The sequence below is a fragment of the Oryza glaberrima genome, chromosome 1 (genome assembly GCF_000147395.1).
Source record: "Oryza glaberrima chromosome 1, OglaRS2, whole genome shotgun sequence".
In the NCBI taxonomy this organism is placed as follows: Eukaryota; Viridiplantae; Streptophyta; class Magnoliopsida; order Poales; family Poaceae; genus Oryza; species Oryza glaberrima.
The window spans coordinates 2075458-2094777 of record NC_068326.1 but is presented as its reverse complement, the minus strand read 5'-3'; the positions used below and the strand labels follow the sequence as shown (position 1 = coordinate 2094777).

At 41.2% G+C, this 19320-nt stretch overlaps 2 protein-coding genes across 7 annotated transcripts; both read right to left on the bottom strand.

The window, feature by feature from the left end:
- Positions 1-10425: 10425 nt before the first annotated feature.
- Positions 10426-11030, bottom strand: LOC127760642 (uncharacterized). Its single transcript, XM_052284931.1, has one exon. It carries the CDS (start codon positions 10900-10902, stop codon positions 10567-10569), a length of 336 nt encoding a protein of 111 aa, XP_052140891.1. The 5' UTR covers positions 10903-11030; the 3' UTR covers positions 10426-10566.
- Positions 11031-13720: 2690 nt separating this feature from the next.
- LOC127760250 (uncharacterized) lies at positions 13721-17737 on the bottom strand. 6 transcript variants are annotated; one of them, XR_008015057.1, is made up of 3 exons: positions 17342-17737; positions 14564-14938; positions 13721-14417 (listed from the first exon to the last, which is right to left on the bottom strand). XR_008015057.1 is itself a non-coding variant. In XM_052284475.1 (3 exons), the coding sequence occupies exons 1-2, from the start codon at positions 17674-17676 to the stop codon at positions 14893-14895; spliced, it is 381 nt and encodes a 126-aa protein (XP_052140435.1). In that variant the 5' UTR covers positions 17677-17737; the 3' UTR covers positions 13721-14417; positions 14851-14892. The 6 variants fall into 6 exon arrangements, 2 of the variants coding, with proteins under 2 accessions (XP_052140435.1, XP_052140436.1); XR_008015058.1 differs by lacking the exon at positions 17342-17737 and adding an exon at positions 16227-16597; XR_008015059.1 differs by lacking the exon at positions 17342-17737 and adding an exon at positions 16227-16597 and having other exon boundaries at positions 14851-14938.
- Between the last annotated feature and the right edge of the window lie 1583 nt (positions 17738-19320).

Here is a 19320-nt window from a genome sequence, read left to right as displayed (position 1 = left end):
TATATTTTTAGTATGATTTTACTAGCTATCTCATTGTCTTAAGACTTTGAAAGACCAAACCTTATCATCATCGTGTTTTTAATCATATAGTTTTTAAAAATCAAACCAGTTGCTACCCCTCATGTCATCTCCTTCTTTATTTGCTTGCTCGATCTACCACTATTTCTATTCATTCTTCTTGGAACCTTTAAAAATTGGATTTTATAGTTTTTAGAGTTTATTGTCACGTTGGGTTTCATTTTTATAATTTCTAGATGTCCCGTCAAACGTTGCCATTATACACCTCTACAGCCTGTCCACTATCTCTTCTCTTTATTGTTATTGAGATTTTAAAAATCGAACATAATTATCGTTTAGGTTCATTTTTGCTTTCTAGAAGTCCCGCCAAACCGTGAGTGGCTTTGCCATTGTACTCCTTTATGGCTCACCCGCTGCCTCCCTTCTTTGTTGTCATTGAGATTTTAAAATTGAATATGATTATCATTGTTTTTTTTTACTTTTTAGAAGTTCCGAACCTTTAAAAATTGGAATTGTAGTTTTTTATTTTCTAGAAGTCCCGTCAATATTGCTTATATTTAATTCCAAAGTTTAGCTATTTTTAAATTGTATTTCCACTTGACTCTCCTTTCCTATTCTAATTTTGGATTTTATTTTATTTTATTTTTATTTTTAATTTTGATTAATCTCATATTGGGTTCTTATATGAAAACTTCTTTCAATATTGCTTATTTTTAATTCCGAATTTCAGCTATTTTTAAATTGTACTTCTACATGGACTCTCATTTTCTTTTTTCTTTTTATCCGATTAATGTGGGAATTTCTAGCTCCCATAGCGAACGTAGTGCCTCCTTTCAAAACTATTTTTAATAATATAATTGTCATTGAGATTTTAAAAATAGAATATGATTATCAATGGGTTTTTTTTTACTTTCTAGAAGTTTCGGCAACCGCCTTATTCGTTTGCTTCACGGCCTGCCTAACGTCCCTCCTTTTAATCGTCATTAGGATTCTAGTTGGTGCTTTATTAATAATTTTTATATGTCGTATCAACCGCCACCACTCTACTCCTTTATAGGCATGTTACTTAATTTATCTCGTCATGTGTTTTATTTTAGATGGTCTTTTCTTTCAAAAATCTTTATTTTTATCAAAAAAATTTGGTTATTTATAAATTGTATTCCTAATTGAAATCTTATTTTCCTTTTTCTAATTTCAGAATTTTTTTTTAAAAAAATAGTTAATACCGTATTGTATTCTTTTAATATTTTTTTTATTTTCAATTTCAATTGTTTCAAAATTATATTTCTACTTGAACTCTCTTTTAGTTTTTCTAATTTTGGATATTATTTTATTTTTTATTCTAAATTTTAATTAATCTCGTATTGGGTTTTTATATGGAGTCTTCTTTCAATATTGCTTATTTTTAATTCCGAATTTCAGCTAATTTTAAATTTTATTCCTACTTGAACTCTTCTTTTATTTTCTTTTGCTAATTTCGGATTTATTTATTTTTATTCCGAATTTTAATTAATCTCGTATTGGGTTCATATATAGACTCTTCTTTTAATATTCCTTATTTTTAATTTCAAATTTCATCTATTTTAAAATTGTATTTCTACTTGACTCTCATTTCCTTTTCTAATTTTGGATTTTATTTTTTTATTTCGAATTTGGTTTAATCTCGTATTGGGTTCTTATATGGAAACTTCTTTCAATATTGCTTATTTTTAATTCTGAATTTCAGCTATTTTTGAATTGTATTTCTACTTGGACTCTCCTTTCCTTTTCTAATTTTGGATTTTATTTTTTTTATTTCGAATTTTGATTAATCTCGTATTGGGTTCTTATATGGAAACTTCTTTCAATATAGCTTATTTTTAATTCCGAATTTCACCTATTTTTATATTGTATTTCTACTTGGACTCTTCTTTTCTTTTTTTTCTTTTTTTTGATTAATGTGAGAATTTCTAGCCCCTACAGCGAACGTGGTGCCTCCTTTCAAAGCTATTTTAATAATATAATAGATAGATAGATAGATTAGCAATGGTGCTCTACTGCTCTGAAAATACCGAAGAAATTTCACATAGTGTTATTAATCATGGAGAGTTTAATAAAAATTAAATCCAGCTACAGTTTATTTGGAAAATTTTATTTTCCACATTTAACTTATTTTTAAGAGCTTTTTTTCTTCAATATCATATACACATATAGTTGCGATTTTATATTTAAATTAATTACATAATATAAATATTTCTTAACCTTTACGTAAATTTCTCATGTTTATTTTCCGTTGCAATGCACGGGTATTTTTTTCTATATTTATTTTACTTCGGTTCTCTCAACTCGTTTCGTCCACCACTAGTAGCACGACACGTTGGTGACGTCATCACTTTTTCATCTCGACCAATCAGCTGAGAGATCATACATGAAGACGGGAAGAAATTTTAACGGGCAAAATTAGCAGGTCCACTGCACCACAGCAACAACTGCATATACTTTTGTAGTTTATTAGGCTGTGTTTAGACCTAAAGTTTGGATCCAAACTTCAGTTCTTTTTCATCACATATCATACACACACAATCTTTCAGTCACATCATCTTCAATTTCAACCAAAATTCAAACTTTGCATCCAACTAAACACAGCCTTAGTTTACTTATTCACTTAAGTCTTAGACTGCGTTCCTTCTACTAGTTCCCAACCTCTCTTTCTCGTTTTCCGCGCGCATATTTTTTAAACTTCTAAACGATACGTTTTTTTTAAAAAAAGTTTATATATGAAAGTTGCTTAAAAATAATATTGATTCATTTTTGAAAAAAAAACTTAATTAATTACGCGTTAATAGAACGCTCCGTTTTTCATGCATAGGAGATTTGTTCCCAACCTCCCACAATGAACACAACCTTAGTCTATATACGATCATCTTTTGTTCAATGCGAAAATTTATCTAACCGATAAGTCAATCGCAATCACTTGTATTTAGTAAAGCCATTGTAGTCAATCGCAATCACTTGTATTGAATTCTAGTGCCTAGCAAAGCCATTGTAGTCAATAGCAATCACTTATACATTAAGTTGTATACGCCGACCAATTTAATCCAAAAGCTTAAACTAATAAGAAAATGTGGGTAATTCACTTTATATTCCAACAACTTTGATTTATTCCGTTTGTTGTTCTTCCTTGTTTTCTTCTTTCTTCGGTTCTGCTACAAGGGAAGCATAGACGCCGATTTAACATGCTTGAGGTCGCCGTCGCGCCGAATGTTTTTAGTTGGTGAAGCGAAGTCCCTCGGGGCGCCAATGGCACTATCTGGAGACCACCACACACGAACATCTTCCAAACATCTCCTGATCGGATGAGTACATTAGGGTTTTAGGATTTGTCGAGACTTAGAACTTCCTCTCTATCTCTCCTTTTTCTTTCATTTTCACGAGGGCGTATCCTCAAATACTTCCTCCGTTTCAAAATATTTGACACCATTGACTTTTTAACACATATTTGACTATTCGTCTTATTAAAAAAATTGTGAAATATGTAAAACTATATGTGCACATGAAAGTATATTTAACAATGAATCAAATGATATAAAAAGAATAAATAATTACTTAAATTTTTTTAAATAAAACGAATGGTCAAAAACGTACTAAAGAGTCAACGGTGTCAAATATTTTGAAACAGAGCGAGTAGGATTCAAATTAGTTTTTATACCAATAATTATATCTTCCTTTCTTGATTGGTAAAAACCGCTAGGTAGTATTATCTCCTCCCAAGAATTGGGCTGATAAAATCAACCGACACATAGAACTAGCCATAACTGCAAAATGTAGTACCCACCTAGCCACTCAGGTCTTGTTTGTTTAATCCTTCACCCAACTGCTATTGCAACATGGAATTAATCCCCCTAATCCCTTATGGGATTAAGCGAACCGTGAAAACATGGTAAATTGATTGTTGAACTCCCAAAATAATATTATAAGAGGAAGATGTTCGAATTAACCGTTGAATTATTGCAGTCGACCTAACTAACCCATGATCTCGAATACCAGATATTTTGATACACCCAACTACTCAAACCAAATTACCCCTCACCCCTCTCAATCTGAAGTGGTTTTGTTCTACATGACGTACGCGCAACATTCAACGATTATATTTTAAAAATTAGTGGGCTCACCTATCATATTCTCTCTAGGGATGGCAACGGGGCAGGGCGGGGCCGGGTTGGGCTGAAACGGCCCCGCACCCGACCCCATAGCAGGCCAAACGGGCGGCCCGGCCCAGCACAGCACGGCACACTGACGGCACGGCCCACTAGGGCACGGCCCGTTAGGCACGGCTCCTGTAGCAGGCCGTGCCGTGCCGGCCCACGTGCCAAGGCCTCGGCCCAAGCACGGCCCAAGGAGGTGCTGGGCCGTGCCGGGCCGGCACGGCTACTGTAGCGGACCGTGGGCTGGTAGCCGGCCCACTAGTACATGTGGCCCATAAAAATTGAAATTTGAGGGGAAAAAAGAAAAAAGGCAGAAAAAACATAATATAAAGGAAAACATTATAAATATAGGATAAATGTGAGGAAAATTTAGGAATATTTCATAAAATATATGGTACAAATAAGATAAAATGTAGAAAAAAAATAAAAAATATGAGAAATATATGGGAAAAATTAGAAAATCGTAGGAAAAATAAATGGGCCGGTGGGCCGTGCCATGCCTGGGCCGTGCCGTGCCGATATGCTACAGTAAACGTGCCGTGTCGTGCCGGTCCACGGGCTGAGGCGTCAGCCCAAACACGGCACGGGATAACGGGCCGTGCTGGCACGGCCCATAGGCTGGCGTGCCGTGCTGGGCCTGAGCGGCTACAGTACTGCCGTGCTCGGGCCGGCCCGGCTTGGCACGGCCCATTTGGCCAGGTATACCCGACCCCCGACATCATCCCCTATCCCCGACCCCTCCGGGGCCCCGCAACCCGACCGGGGCCCTGCATTAGGTAGCATCTCCATCCAATCAGCACAAAAATTACAAGACAATCATCAATTCGGCAAGAACAAATATTGTACATAATTAACACCATAAAAATAAATAGCATCAAAAAATTCAGCAAGAAGCCAAGAACACATTGATCCATCATTCGATTCATGCGCACCTATCCCCTCGCTGCTCGCCGGACGCCACGTCGGTCCCCTCGCCGGCTGCCACGCCTGTGCGCCACACCCTCGCCTCTCGACGGCGTCCTCGCCCCGCCCGTGCGCCTGTGCATCGTCGCCTCATTGGCAGACCTGAGGGAGAGCCGGAGAGGGATATTGGAGAGGATGGGACTCGGAAGGCCGGAGGGGAGGGGAGAGGGCGACCGGCGCCGGCGAGATCCAAAGAAGTGCGTCGTGTGCTCGTGCGCCCTGGCCCCTAGCACCGCTTCCACCGGTGGATGATGCGTACGGGAGCCAGGAGGGGAGTTGGGAAGACACTGGTGAGGATAAGGCTAGGGTTCCTTTTCATTTTATCTTTATTTTATCGGGTTGGGCTCTTTTGGCTCTTCTATGTGCTACATTTTAAGGGTTAATATATACCCACGGACCCCGCGGGTGAACTGTCTCCCCCGTCCCCTCCTCGTAAAAATGCGGGGCCCGCCCCCGCCTCCCCCGCGGGTCAAAAACTTAACCCGTCCCCGCCCCCCGCCCCCGTAGGGTCGGGTCCCCTCAGGGGACCAGGCCCCGTGAGGGAAATTGCCTTCCCTAATTCTCTCCCATGAAAAAACTATAAGGCATCAGCGGCAAAAAAAAAAAAAAAGAAGCAGCAGAAAACCCATAATCATGTAGCAAAATCTCACAGTCAATAGTTTCCATTCGATGAATCATTTTTAATTATTCCATTGCACATTTGAAATGCAGAAACATGGAAAATTCAAAATATAGAGCAAACTAGTGTATACCGAGTAGTGCAGTATATCGCATCAAGAGGCAAACAAATAACCGGTAGAAAAAGAACTGCACAAGCTACACATGATTCAGCGCCCGCTTGGGCCAGGCACCCGGGAGAGAAATAAGTTCATCAGCCATCTCTCAGCTTTACGCCGAGTCTGTTTGAGGTCCCCTAACCGCAATACCATAAATGTATACCCCTAAACTATGTAAAACCATCCAAAAAAAGTCCCGAGGCAGTATAGATGCCTAGTTTCGCTGACGTGGCAGCCTAGTCAACAAAAAAATTAAAATAAATATGTCGAGCCCACATGTAAGTGAGAGAAAATGGTGTGGATCCCACATCTCTCCTTTCTTTTTTTTCCTCTTCTCTCCTTGATTCTCTCGAGCAGTCAAGCAGGTGCGGCGGCAGATAGGGAAGCGGCGGCTGGCGGTGGCGGCAGGAGAGGGGGAGAGAGGCAGCCGGCGCGACGGCAACAATGGGAGAGGAGAGGAGGTGGCCGATGTGACGGTGATGCGTTCGAAGGGGGAAGAGAAAAGGGGGAAAGAAAAGAGAGAGGAAGAGAGGGAGGAGGAAGAGGGGAAGGAGAAAGGATGACATGTGGGCCCCACATGTCGGTGGGTCCCACAATATATTTATGTGTGAGTCCCATAGATATTTTTTTAATTCTAATGCTACATAAACGCCATGTGGAATGAAAACCACGTCAGCGCTGCCACGTTAGCAAAAACCGCCCTCCAAAACCGCTGGAGGAGTCAAATTACATTGGTTTCAATAATTCGGGAAGTCATCTTACCCGGTTTTCCAGTTAAGAGTCACGAATTAGATTCGGTGAACAATTAAGGGAGTCTAAGTGGACTTTTTCCATTGGTGACCGTGAATCTGGATCGCTACAGTTAGTTGCCATCCAAGTTTAGTTGGGCCTGACCTGACTGCGGTAGTTGGACCATGTCCGGGCCGCGGGATATGCACAACATTGATCGATATTCATTCTAGCTGCCAAACTTTCAGATTCAGTCACAGCAGCACAATGCACTGAATCAAGAATATTTTTGGCACTCATTGGCAGATTAGCAATCAGTGCAGTTATCCGCACAACAAGACAAATTCTTAGATCAATTTAACCATAAACATCGATATAGAAAATAGCATATGGTTATCTTTATATACGATTTCAGGGTGCGATCTCGGGCCTCTTATAGGGCCACGTGGCACTACCTGGTTCTAGGATTACCTCCTCTAAAATCGTGCCATGTGGCCTCCTAATCCTTCTACGGTTCTACTTGATTAAAAAAGGTTAAGATAAATATGCAAATTACGATGGTAAAAAATCGCTTTCTAACGCGCTAGCGCACATCTTCTCGCCCCTTCGAGCGGTATTCCGGGGCAGCCACGCATGCGATTTGGGCCATGCCTAGGCCTGTGCCGTTTTTATTCATCTGGGCTAATAAAAAAATAATAAAAAGGAGCTGGCTGCTGCTCTATTCCCAGTGGTGCTCCCTGCCAGGGCAGTAGGGAATATCAGTAGTTGGTGAGAGAAGAAATAAAATAAATTGTTAGTTATTAACAGATTTCACGCTATAATAAACTTAATAAAATACAAAATCTCATGATAAAAATTAAAAAAGAATAGGAAAATAATAATTTAACATGAAAACGGTGTTAAATGTTTAAAAATACGACTCTAGACTTTGCCAATTGGTAGATAGTATCATATTTACACTTAAAAAATGTTGAAGTAAAAACAAACTATACTTTTCAATATAAGCTATTATCAGTTAATCTAAAGCTGATCGCACTCCGCACAAGCTGATTGGTTAACATTTCACCCTCATCAAAATTGGACAGGTATCCCCTATTGGGTGTTAGAGTGTGTTCAGTTTTTTAGGATCAAAGTAGCGGTGTACCGGTGGTACAAGCGAAACAATATGTCTCTCTATTTAGTTTTCTTTTTTCGTTTCTTTTTGCCTCGGTAACTTTTTAGAGGGGGAGTTCGCCGGCATGTGTCATATAGGCTTGGTTTAGTACAATAGACCTGTTTGGCAGCAATGCAGCATGTGCTATGGCTGTCAACATGCATGTTCAAAGAAGCAAAGACAAGGTTGGTTGTACAGCCGCAGCCGCATATCAGCCTTCCGAACAATATAGTAGCTTGGGCAGCGGGGAGGAAACAAAAATAAGAGACAGAGAATGGTGGAGAAAAACAATAAGTTTTATTAGGAAGAATGATTTGTTCAACACTACTCCCTCCGATTTGATAATACTTCGTTTTGGCCGAGAGCTATTTATAAAGGGCGTGACTGATTCTTTTTTCCTCTCAAAATTTTAAATGTACAAATAGGCCTATTAGCCGAGGGTCATTTATAAAGGGTGTGACTCTGATCTTTTTTTCCTCTCAAAATTTAAATGTACAAATAGGCCCTCGGTTTGTAGTATTTATAAATAGCCATAAGATAAAACTTATTAATAAGTAGGCTTTTGTTTATAAGTTGGACAAGTAATTTTGCTATGTAATTCATGTGCTATATCAAACTAAAATTTGCTATGTGGTGTGCATATGAAACTCGATTGGGTAAATTAAGATGTTTTTACACATACCCCTCCCAGAGAGACACTAAACATTATGCAGAGGTAAAGAAAAAAAATCAGATTTGTGGGTTTTTTTTTACCAAAATACATCAAATTTCCTTAAGATATTTAGAAATATTTTGACCTTCGAGAAGTTAGTACAAAACTAAACTCTCTATCCCAAATAAATTTTACGATAATTGAACTAGCAGTTGACTGTGCAAAATTATTGTGTTCTAAACAAACCATAGAAAATATATACAGTCTATTTTTCATGAGTTCTTAAAAACGGATAAAATTGACAGAATTAAAAATTATAGGATACCTTGAAAACTAATAAATATATGTTCTAAATAAGTCGTAAGTGTTACATACGAGTGTTATATACAGGCTATAAAAGTACTAGGTGCGTCAACTGGCGCACCATTTTCTAGTAACTAGTCTGAAGTCTGAACACAAGCAAACCTGTAAATGCCTATTAGAAAGGAGATTGCCCTTCCCTCTCCGAAACAATGCTTCCGATTACATGACATGCCAGGAAATTGTCATACACACACCAGCCTCCACATCCACATGTGCACAAATACAAGAGCATGACAAATATACAAAAGCTTGGTTCCTGAATATGCCAGTGATTCACAATTACCAGAGGACAGAAAACGCAGCACCAAACAATTGTTCAAATGTCTACAGAATTTTCACCGAACATACCAAATTGCCCTATCAAATTGTAAGATAGGCTATCACACCCTACGAAATTCCCCTAAGTACCTGTTGTCTTTCAGTTCAAGGGTTCAACAACAGGATCATCATCACCCAAGGATTATTATTTGCCAGTGAAAAATGCATGTACGTAACTATGTAAGGGCAAGCAGATACCTGTAATGTATGAACCTCCAAAATCGGAACAGATGTGGCTCTGGTACTCTGATGTTCTTCCAAGTCAACGCCTCCAATGGAAAAAAAACAAAAAAAACACATACTCCTCCGTTTCGAAATATTTGACGCCGTTAACTTTTTAGCACATGTTTGACCGTTCATCTTACTCAAAAAATTTAAGTAATTATTAATTTTTTTCTATCATTTGATTCATTGTTAAATATATTTTTATGTGGGCATATAATTTTACATATTTCATAAAAGTATTTAAATAAGACGAACGGTCAAGTATATGCTAAAAAGTCAACGGTTTCAAGTATTTTAAAACGGATGAAGTACTATCCACAAATCTGTTGCAATAGCACAGACGCGACGGCCAACGGCGATGCCAACCAGGTCCTCCCGGCGCAGGTTCGCGGCGAGGGGGTGGCCGCGGAAGACGGAGGATTCCGCCGGCGCCGACGAGGTCAGATCGTGGCCGAGCCGGAGCGAAATCTCGCGCGCCGTGTCACCGCCGCACGCGCGAATTGAGACGGAGAGGTGGGGGCAAGCTGGTGTAGAAAAGGCGCCGCAGCAGCGAGACAGAGACATGGAGTGGGCGGGACAGGCGAAGGCGCCATGGCCGCCGCTCCTATGATATCTCCTACTCCTCCCTTCCCTTTTTGGGGAAAATTTTTAGCATGTGGGGCCCACTTAAATATGGCCTACTCCCCCTTCCAACAATTCCATCAGAATCTTTAAAAAAAAAACAGAGTGCCCTTTTGGCCGTTGCATGAGTCACAGGCTCACAGCGGCTGCTTCCCCAGGGAGGACAAGGCGGCGGCATGCCGGCCGCACCACCGTCGCCGGAGCGGTAAATACCCCCGCCGGCGGCGGCGGGAAGTGCACCTTGAATTGGTGATCAGGAAGCGCATGCTCGCCGGCGTCAGTGAAAATTGGAGTACTCCAAAATTCCATATACTCTGTTCCCCTCATTAGCAGTTTTTTTTTTTGAGAAATTTTTCATTGATTGTAGTACACAATAGTATGGACTTAAAATTTACATCAAATATTCATCAATCCAAGCATTGATCAACTAACACAAACAGCAGTAGCCAGTAGACAAAAACATCAAGTAAGAAGCATCATCACACTATCACGCGACTCCACTAAGTAAGATAGTAGTACAAGATACACTCGCTCCGATCCATGGTGTTGGTACGTGTAGTGGAATTACCAGAGCAGTGCCTCTCCGGTGAGGCCGATGGCGACGACGAGCGGCGCGATGGAGGCGATCATGATCTTCTTGCCGACGGCGGCACGGTAGCTGCGTGGGTCGTCGGCGACCCAGATGGCCGCGCCAACCTGGCCCATTCCGGCGAGGAAGGACCCCACAAGAGCGAGGTGGTAGCAGGCGCTTTCAGCGAAGCCCTGCGGTGGGTCGAACGCGGCGACCAGGTTGATGATCAGAGAGGCCGTGGCGACGCCGAACAGCCCCAGCGCCGCCGCGATCTTGGAAGCACCGCCGTCGGCCTCCGCTTCCCGGCGAGCAATATTGTCAACCATCATCTCCGATGTGTGGGTCTTCCTATTATTCAGAATCAAAGCTAGGGAATTGAGAAGGTTGGAGGCTGGAGCTTGCCAATTACTAGCAGTAGCAGAGATGCTAGAAAGATCAAGCTACAGAAACGTCGGGATCACGCGCGGCTCGGGCTGGTTTTATCGATGCGAATGGAGGGGGAGACCTGGGGGGTGGGGGCCTCTGGGGCGGATGGACTGATGGGCGGCGCCGAATCAGGAGGAGAGTCTGAAGGACGGTTTTGCCCCTGCGGGACTGGACGGGGTCACGAGGTGACACGTTTTCTGGGGAGGTCTAAGCAGTACAAAGGGCAAATCTGGTAATCTATCAGACTCAACGTAAATTCGAGGGACAGCAAATTGACTTAGGGCCTGTTTAGTTCGCGAAAATAAAAGTTTTGGGTGTCATATCGAACGTTTGACTGATGTCGAAAGAGGTTTTTGAACACGAATGAAAAAAACTAATTTCATAACTCGACTGGAAACCGCGAGACGAATCTTTTGAGCCTAATTAATCCGCCATTAGTATATGTGGGTTACGTAGCAATTATAGCTAATCATGGACTAATTAGGCTCAAAAGATTCGTCTTGTGCTCCCCTAACTGTACAATTAGTTTTTAAATTTATTTATATTTAATACTCTATGCATGTGTCCAAATATTTAATGTGATGTTTTTAAGAAAAAGTTTCTGCAAGCCTTATTCCAATGCGCGAACGTTCGCGGGTAGCGAAGTCAGCGAAGGAATCCGGATTTCCGTTTTTAGATTCCCGCTTGATTTTCCTTTTCTATCCGCCCTGCGGCCTGCATGCTCCTACCCAAAAAAACGAAAACACTAGTACACGTGAAATCGTGAAAACAAGCACATGGCTTGTTATTTTTCTCTGGAGTGGCATATGGGTCTTAATGGGCCTTAATGATCTTAAAATAAAGTTTTTGCAATTCTTTTAATATGTTTGAAATTTATATGTGCAAATTTTATAGGTGCAAAATTTATATGCAGAAACTTTCTATGTATAAAGTTTATATGTATAAAATATCTTTGTATAAAGTTTCTATGTATAGATTTTTTTTCACATATAAATATTTTTTTTAGAAAGAGATTACACACTGTTGCATTGTTTAAATTTGTATGTATATATATAGTCTAGGTATAAATATGTTTTGGGTTGACCAAGGTGTTGTTGGGCTAAGGCCTGGGATGGAGAGAAAAGGTAGATTTAAACCCATGGGCTGGCTTGAGTAGCTCCCAGCGTTGCACGCGCGCCGGAAATCACGTAAGGATGGTTGGAACGAGAGGTGTTGGAGCGTTCACTAGCAGCAAATATTAATTTTTTTTAATAAGACAAATGGTCAAACAGTGCAAGCAAAAAAGTCAAAATCTCTTATATTATAGGACGGAGGGGGTATATAGTAAGAGCTTAAACACGTCGTTAGAACCGACAACGATAAACCTATTGATCTGTTTGCGAGATGCGAACGTTCGAGAACTAGACCCACCTTAGTCAGACCGCGTAATTTGTCCGAGCTCAGTAGTTGGATCACGTCCGGGCTACGGAGATAAGAATAAGTCTACTTTTCCTCTCTCATCTCTTACTCCTAATTGAATCATCTCCCTCAACCACAAAACTAGGTATAGCATCTCTCTCATCTTTAAAAACCAGTGCAAATCGACTACTTCGGTAGTTCAGAAAGCGGGTTTTACCAACATGATAGGTGGGACCCACCTGTCAGTGAAACATTTGTTCCTCCTTCTCTATCCTCTCTTTCCTTTTTTCCCAATCTGGTTCTCCCAACGAGGAAGACCGTCGGTCGTGTAACATCCCTACCTCTACAACCGCGTAGCCCAGCCCATCCGATAGACGGGCCCACTTACACATACCACTCCATTTACACTAGTCTCAGGTTGGTCCCAAGTTGCTGCAGTGGTGGTGGCCGGAGACGAAGCCGACGACAACAGCCAGTGATCGCCAAGCAAGGCGGTAGCACGGTCGGTGGCCGGCGAGGAAGAGAGGAGGGAGATGAGGAAGCCATCGAGAGTATCCGCGCATTCCACTGCGTCGATGTCGTCACTACCGTCGCCTGCTACTGCTGATTCGATACCGCCACTTCCTCTTCCTCGCGGTCGCCTACTACTGTTGCTTCGATGCCGCCACTTCCTCTCCCTCGCTGTCGTAGCAACCTCATCTCCATCACCGCCACTGCAATCACCTATTATTTCCACTTCGACGCCACCGCCTGCTGTTGTTGCTGCTTCCACGCTGTCGTCTCCGCAGCCTCCTCTCCCTCACCGCCACAGCAGCCACCTGCTGCTTCCGCTTCGCCGCCGCCGCCACAACCTCCTCTCTCTCGCTGCTGCAGTCGCTTCCTGCTGCTATTGCTATTTCGTCTCCGCATCCTCCTTTCCCTTCTTCGTCGTTGCCGCCACCCTCAAATCCGGCTCACTACTACCGTAGCCCTCATGGCCTCTGTTGCTGCTGTAAGGTAAGAGAGAAGGGAGATTAAAGAAAGGAAAGAGAAGGGGAGAAAAGCATGATATGAGGTGGAAGTCGCTGACATGTGGGTCCCACCTGCCAACTCGGCGAGTCAACTGCAATCAAGCACCACGTCAACAAAAACCGATTGTCAAACCACTGAAGAAGGTAATTTGCACTGGTTTGTGAAGATGACGTAATACCCGGTTTTGTGGTTAAAGGAAACCATTCAATGATGGAGGTAAAATAGACTTATTCCACGGGGATATGCACAACAATACTTGGTATTCATTCTAGCTGCCAAACTTTCAGATTCAGTCACAGCAACACAATGCACTAAATCACGAATATTTTGGTACTCATTGGCAGATTTGCAATCAGTGCAGTTATCCGCACAACAAAAGAAATTCTTAACTCAATTTAATCATAAATATCGATATAGAAAATAATATGGTTATTTGTGATGCACGGATATGTGATACTGGTACGGCGATACGGATATGTTGATACTACATGACCTTCCAGAAAAATGGCATACACAACAGTCTCCACGTATACAAAAAGACACCCTGAATATTATACGTCAGGTTGATTCCTCAATATGCCAGTGATCCACAATTCCTCCATATGTCAGTGATCCACAATTCCTCGATATGCCAGTGATCCACAATTACCAGATGATAGAAAACACCAACTTCGGAGTACTGTACAATTGCTCAAATGTGTATGAACATACCAAATTGCTCGATCAAATCCTGATAGGTTGTGGTGATACGAAATTCTTCTGAGCACCGGTTGTGTTCCAGGTTCAACAACAGAACCTCCATCTTATGCCAGCAGAAATGCATGTAAGAGCAACTGGGTAACAATGCCATGGCAGCCTGTGTGCATCAACAGATAGATCTCCTGGCAAAGTTATGTACCAGACACGGCCGCGAGACATTTTCTTTTGCCACTCGTTTACTGGTTATACAGGCCTGTAAAATCTGAGCAGATGCATCTGGTCTTCTTAGTTCTTACAACTCAACGTCCCCCTACAGAAAAGCAGAACAACATACTATGCATTAATAAAGGACTGTTACTGATGGTAAAAATACATATATACAAATCTGTTGTTCATTGCATGAAAAAGAAAATGACACAACGATGATGATTCTTTTGGAATTATATTAAAATTTACCTACTCGTTCTGTTATATTTACACTTCAAAGGCTCCTGCTATTCCAATTCATTTTGACCAAAAAAAAAAAAGACGAGAACAAGCCAATGATTGGCCCATCGTTTGTATAAGTAAAGACTGATTTACAATCTGCAACTCCATCACTCAGAAGAACAGCATTTAACCACCTATTACATAGTACAAACTTTAAAATTAGAATATTTTTTATGAGACGCATTATGGTATTTCAAAGTAACCAAATGTCCTTAAGATTTCTCCTAATGCCTCCTCTACACTGGTTCTGCTACCTTTCTTCGTTTGCTCCAAGTTTCTAGGAATGCCTCTAGGCCCTAGTGCTCTGGCCTTGGCCCTTGGGTTGCCATGCTGCTATTCATCCTATTCATCAGAAGAGAAAAGGTCATCATCAACAATTCATAAGAGTTGAACATTACAAGATGCTCTCAAGGGTTCGGCAATAAGTCAAAGCACGGACACTAACTACTATCAACCAGAGCATATTCTCAGAAGTTTAACAAGTGAAGGATGGTGAAAAGTGAAAAGGTCATTAATAAAATATCTCAGGACCTACTGTGTGGATTGACATGTATACTCATACATCAAAATGAGTTGCCCTGAGGCCATTTCACATCAAAATAAACACATAGAGTTCACATTTCATAACCTACCAGGCAAAGAGATAGCCATATTCATGTATGAAATATGGCTGTGCCATTTGGCATAGAATTTTAGTTGACCTCAATGTCTTGTATACAAATATAAATACAAAAGTCAGATAGACAGAGCGCATGCATATAGCATGAGTGTAGCTACATACAAACCTCCCTTATTATAAGAGTAGAAGAATATATGAGTTCCATCAAATTTTGCAATTACTTAAGTTTCAGTTATGTAACAATGGGAATCAGCACAACAGAGAAACTGGCACTTTAATTTTGTTTGCATAAGGGTCGTTGAAAGAAGCAATGTCTTTCTAGCAAAACTCCCATTCAGCTCTAACTACATGAATTACTAATAGCTGTATATGATCGAATATAATCATGCATAACAATGCCAGAAATTAATACCATTACAGTATAACAAATAAATACTCAGAACAGGATATAACAGCCATAAATAATAGCTTAGTGAACTAATTGAATTGTAGGTTGCTAAAATACATACTATCCTTTTCTCTTCCCATTAGCAGGGGTTAGCCCCTTCTTGCACTTCCATTAAAACAGAACAAACCATCCTGAACCACTCATAAGAAGATCAACATGACAAGATGCTCAACGCTTCAGCAGCTTAACTAAAACGACGTCTTGGAACTAAATATGCACCAATAGTAAAGATCAACTGGTGCGATGAACAAGCACATCATCCAAAGACCAATATCAGTCTTTAAACAGAATACTGAAGAGAAAATGGTATCTACGATAATATTTAGGGACCTAGTGTGTTGGATCGCTTGATACAACTGACTATCTGTCTCCCAGGGTATATTTTTCATCACAGGAATGCGCTTTACATAACCTACCACGCAACGCAACTGCTGGGATTTTAGGGATCATGGGAATAGTATCTGAAGATGTGGATATCGACAGAGTCAGCATAACTCAATTAGGCAGGAACTCAAAGCACATCAACGATGCTGTCTTTCAAACCCCAAGTGCCCAACACCTACCACAAGCGATCCCGACCAGATCCTGGCCGAGGACGGGCGGCGCGGCGAGGGGTTGGCCGGAGAAGACGAATCCCGGCGATGGCGACCGGAAATCCGTGGACGAGCGGAATCTCGGCGCCGCATCACCGCCCCACGGGCTACTGCCTCAACCACAACCTCCGCAAGTCCGCAGGAAACGCGATAGCACAGTGGAGATAGGTTGGGGGGGGGGGGGATCAATCAGGAGTAGATGCGGAGGCGGAGAAGCCGGCGAAGCAGCCGACCTCACCGGCACATGGCCGCGACCGCGAGTCGCGAGATCTCCATGGCCGTAGCCGCCGCCCGCAACACAACAAGGTCAAGGGGCATGTGGGCCCCACTTGTATGGCCCACCCTTCCCCACTTGTATCACCCAAAAAAACCGAAAAAAAAGAGAGGAAAGGATGGCTTCTAGAAGGAGAAGCGCCAGAAGCTTCCAAATAGAACAATTCGGCGTCGGCGTCGACGCCGAGCGGCGCAGAGAGACGCCACGCCGGCGACGACGCCGCCTCCATGGCAACGAACGAGTCCCCTACCGCCACCGAAACAATGGTACTACCAGCGGGCGGCAGCGGTGGCGCGATTGAATTGATGATGAATTAATTGGTGAGGAGAAACGGCGCCATGCTCGCCGGCGGCGGTGCCGATATGCATGGATCCATGGAGTATTCCAAATCCAATATTCGCAGAATGCAAGTAAGATGAAAATTAGGAGTACAATCACCATAACTTTATCATCTCATTAAAAAAAATGAAGCACCATATATACTTGAAATTGAAATCGAGAGATATGATGAACACTCCATAGAACACTGGTCGATTGAGCCGGTCATCAATCGAAGCACACGAGACAGAGTAATAAGAACAGAACATTGGACTCTTAACTATTGGCAACAACAGAAGATGCACTACCACGACAAAACACAACCACGACGCAGCAAACGAAGGAAACAAGCAAACCAGATGGAAGAAGGATATCCATCTTCACATCGACCTGCAAGCGAGAGAGACGCCGGCAATTATTATTGTTTGCTCTGATCATGGATAGGCGGACAGTGGTGCGGCCGGACCGGAGCCTGTTCGAGAACCGTACTTACCAGAGCAGCGCCGCCACAGATAAGCCCATGGCGGCGAGGAGCGGCGGGATGGCGGTGTATAACAGCTTCTTGCCGGCGGCACGGCGGGCAGCCGGGTTGTCGGCCACCCAGACCGAAGCGCCGACCAGGGTCATCCCGCCAAGGAAGGTCCCGGAGAGCGCGAGGCGGTAGAAGGTGTCGGCGAGGAGGCCACCCGGCGGCGGCTGGAACACTGCGGCCAGAGTGGTGGCTACGGAGACGGTGGCTATGCCGACCGCACCCAACGCGGCGGCGCCACCGCGGGCCTCCGGTTCCCGGCGATCAGCACCCATCAGTGCTCCTGCTTCTGCCGCCATGAATGATTAGCTTATTGAGAATTCGATCCTAATCTTTGATGGTCTAAGAAATCGAGCTTGCTAGGAAGGAGAGAGATCTGAAGAGGAGGAGGGGGGTGTCGAAGGGTATATAAAGGTGCAGAGGAGGGGACGCGACGCCAGGTGAATGGTGGGTGCGGGCGGATTCTTTCTACCTATTCTTTCTCTCCTACTTTCTCTCCTGTCAAAGTTCACCATCAACTTGCACAGGACCTGTTTACTTAGACCATAGAGGATATATTTGATCACAGAGGATCTCATGACCTATTTACTATTTACTTTGATGTCATTTTTAACCTTACCAAATTTTGATAAAGTTGCTAAAAAAATGGTTATATTTAGTTTGCTGCCAAATTTTGGTAACTATATAAGACATCCTGCTAAAATTTTAGCAACTATACTAAAATTTTAATAATGCCAAAATTTAATAATATTTTTTTATCAAAATGAACAAGCCCTCAATCTCTAATGGCAATTGACTCACGAGTCACGGACTCACGGATCCGTTGAGTTGTTGGAAACGGGAGCCAAATTACACGCGGCAACTTCACCGTTGTGCTTAGGTCACATCACTTGTTTTTGTCACGTGTGTCTTTGACTCATTATGTTGCAACCAAAACAGATTAACTTTCTAGCTTATCAAATCAATTAAAAGACATTTATTTAGTTTAAGTTGTTTTTTTATTGAATAAACTAGCATGGTGACCCGTACAGATTACGCGGCTAGCATCATTATATTTTCTCTTACATAATAGTATATATGTTTTCTCATTATATTCTTCAAATATATTAAAATGACAACATAATTTTAAATTTTGCAATAACTTTACGAAACTACTAATGTGTAATATTTATATTATATTTTATATACGTATTAGTTATTAATTTTTTTTATTATCAAATTTTAGTTATTTGTAAATTATATACCTATATGGACTCTAGACTCGTCTTTTAATATTTCTTATTTTTAATTCTGAATTTTCTGTAAATTGTATTTCTACATAGACTCTATGCTCTTCTTCCAATATTATTTTTTTATTTCTGAATTTTTATTATTTCTAATTGTATTTCTATGTGGACTCTAAACTTATCTTTCAATATTCTTTAATTTTTAAATTCGAATTTTAGTTACTTCTAAATTGTATTTCTATATTTGTATTTCTATATTGACCTTAAACTCTTCTTCCCATATTTTTCTTAATTTCAAATTTAGTTATTTGTAAATTGTATTTTTATACGGACTCTAAACTCTACTTTTAATTTTATTATGTTTATTCCAAATTTTAGTTAGTTTTAAATTCCTATATGGACTCTATACTCTATTTCTAATATTCCTTACTTTTTAATTCCGAATTTCTTTTTTTTCTTAATTGTATTTCTATATCGACTCTATACTCTACTTCTAATATTCTTTATTTTTAATTCCAAATTTCTATTATTTCCTAATCGTATTTCTATATGGACTATATACTCTACTTTTAATATTCCTTATTTTTAATTCCGAATTTCACTTATTTCCTAATTGTATTTCTATATGGACTCTATACTCTACTTCTAATATTCCTTATTTTTAATTCCGAATTTAAGTTATTTCCTAATTGTATTTCTATATGGACTCTATACTCT

Bases quoted from the DNA above. Each gene is read 5' to 3' on its own strand.
- LOC127760642 (XM_052284931.1), bottom strand. From the start codon at position 10,902: ATGATGGTTGACAATATTGCTCGCCGGGAAGCGGAGGCCGACGGCGGT.
- LOC127760250 (XM_052284475.1), bottom strand. From the start codon at position 17,676: ATGGCGGCAGAAGCAGGAGCACTGATGGGTGCTGATCGCCGGGAACCG. The intron at 14,939-17,341 runs GTAAGTACGGTT...TCTGATGAATAG, and splicing joins TCTGTGGCGGCGCTGCTCTG to GATGAATAGCAGCATGGCAA.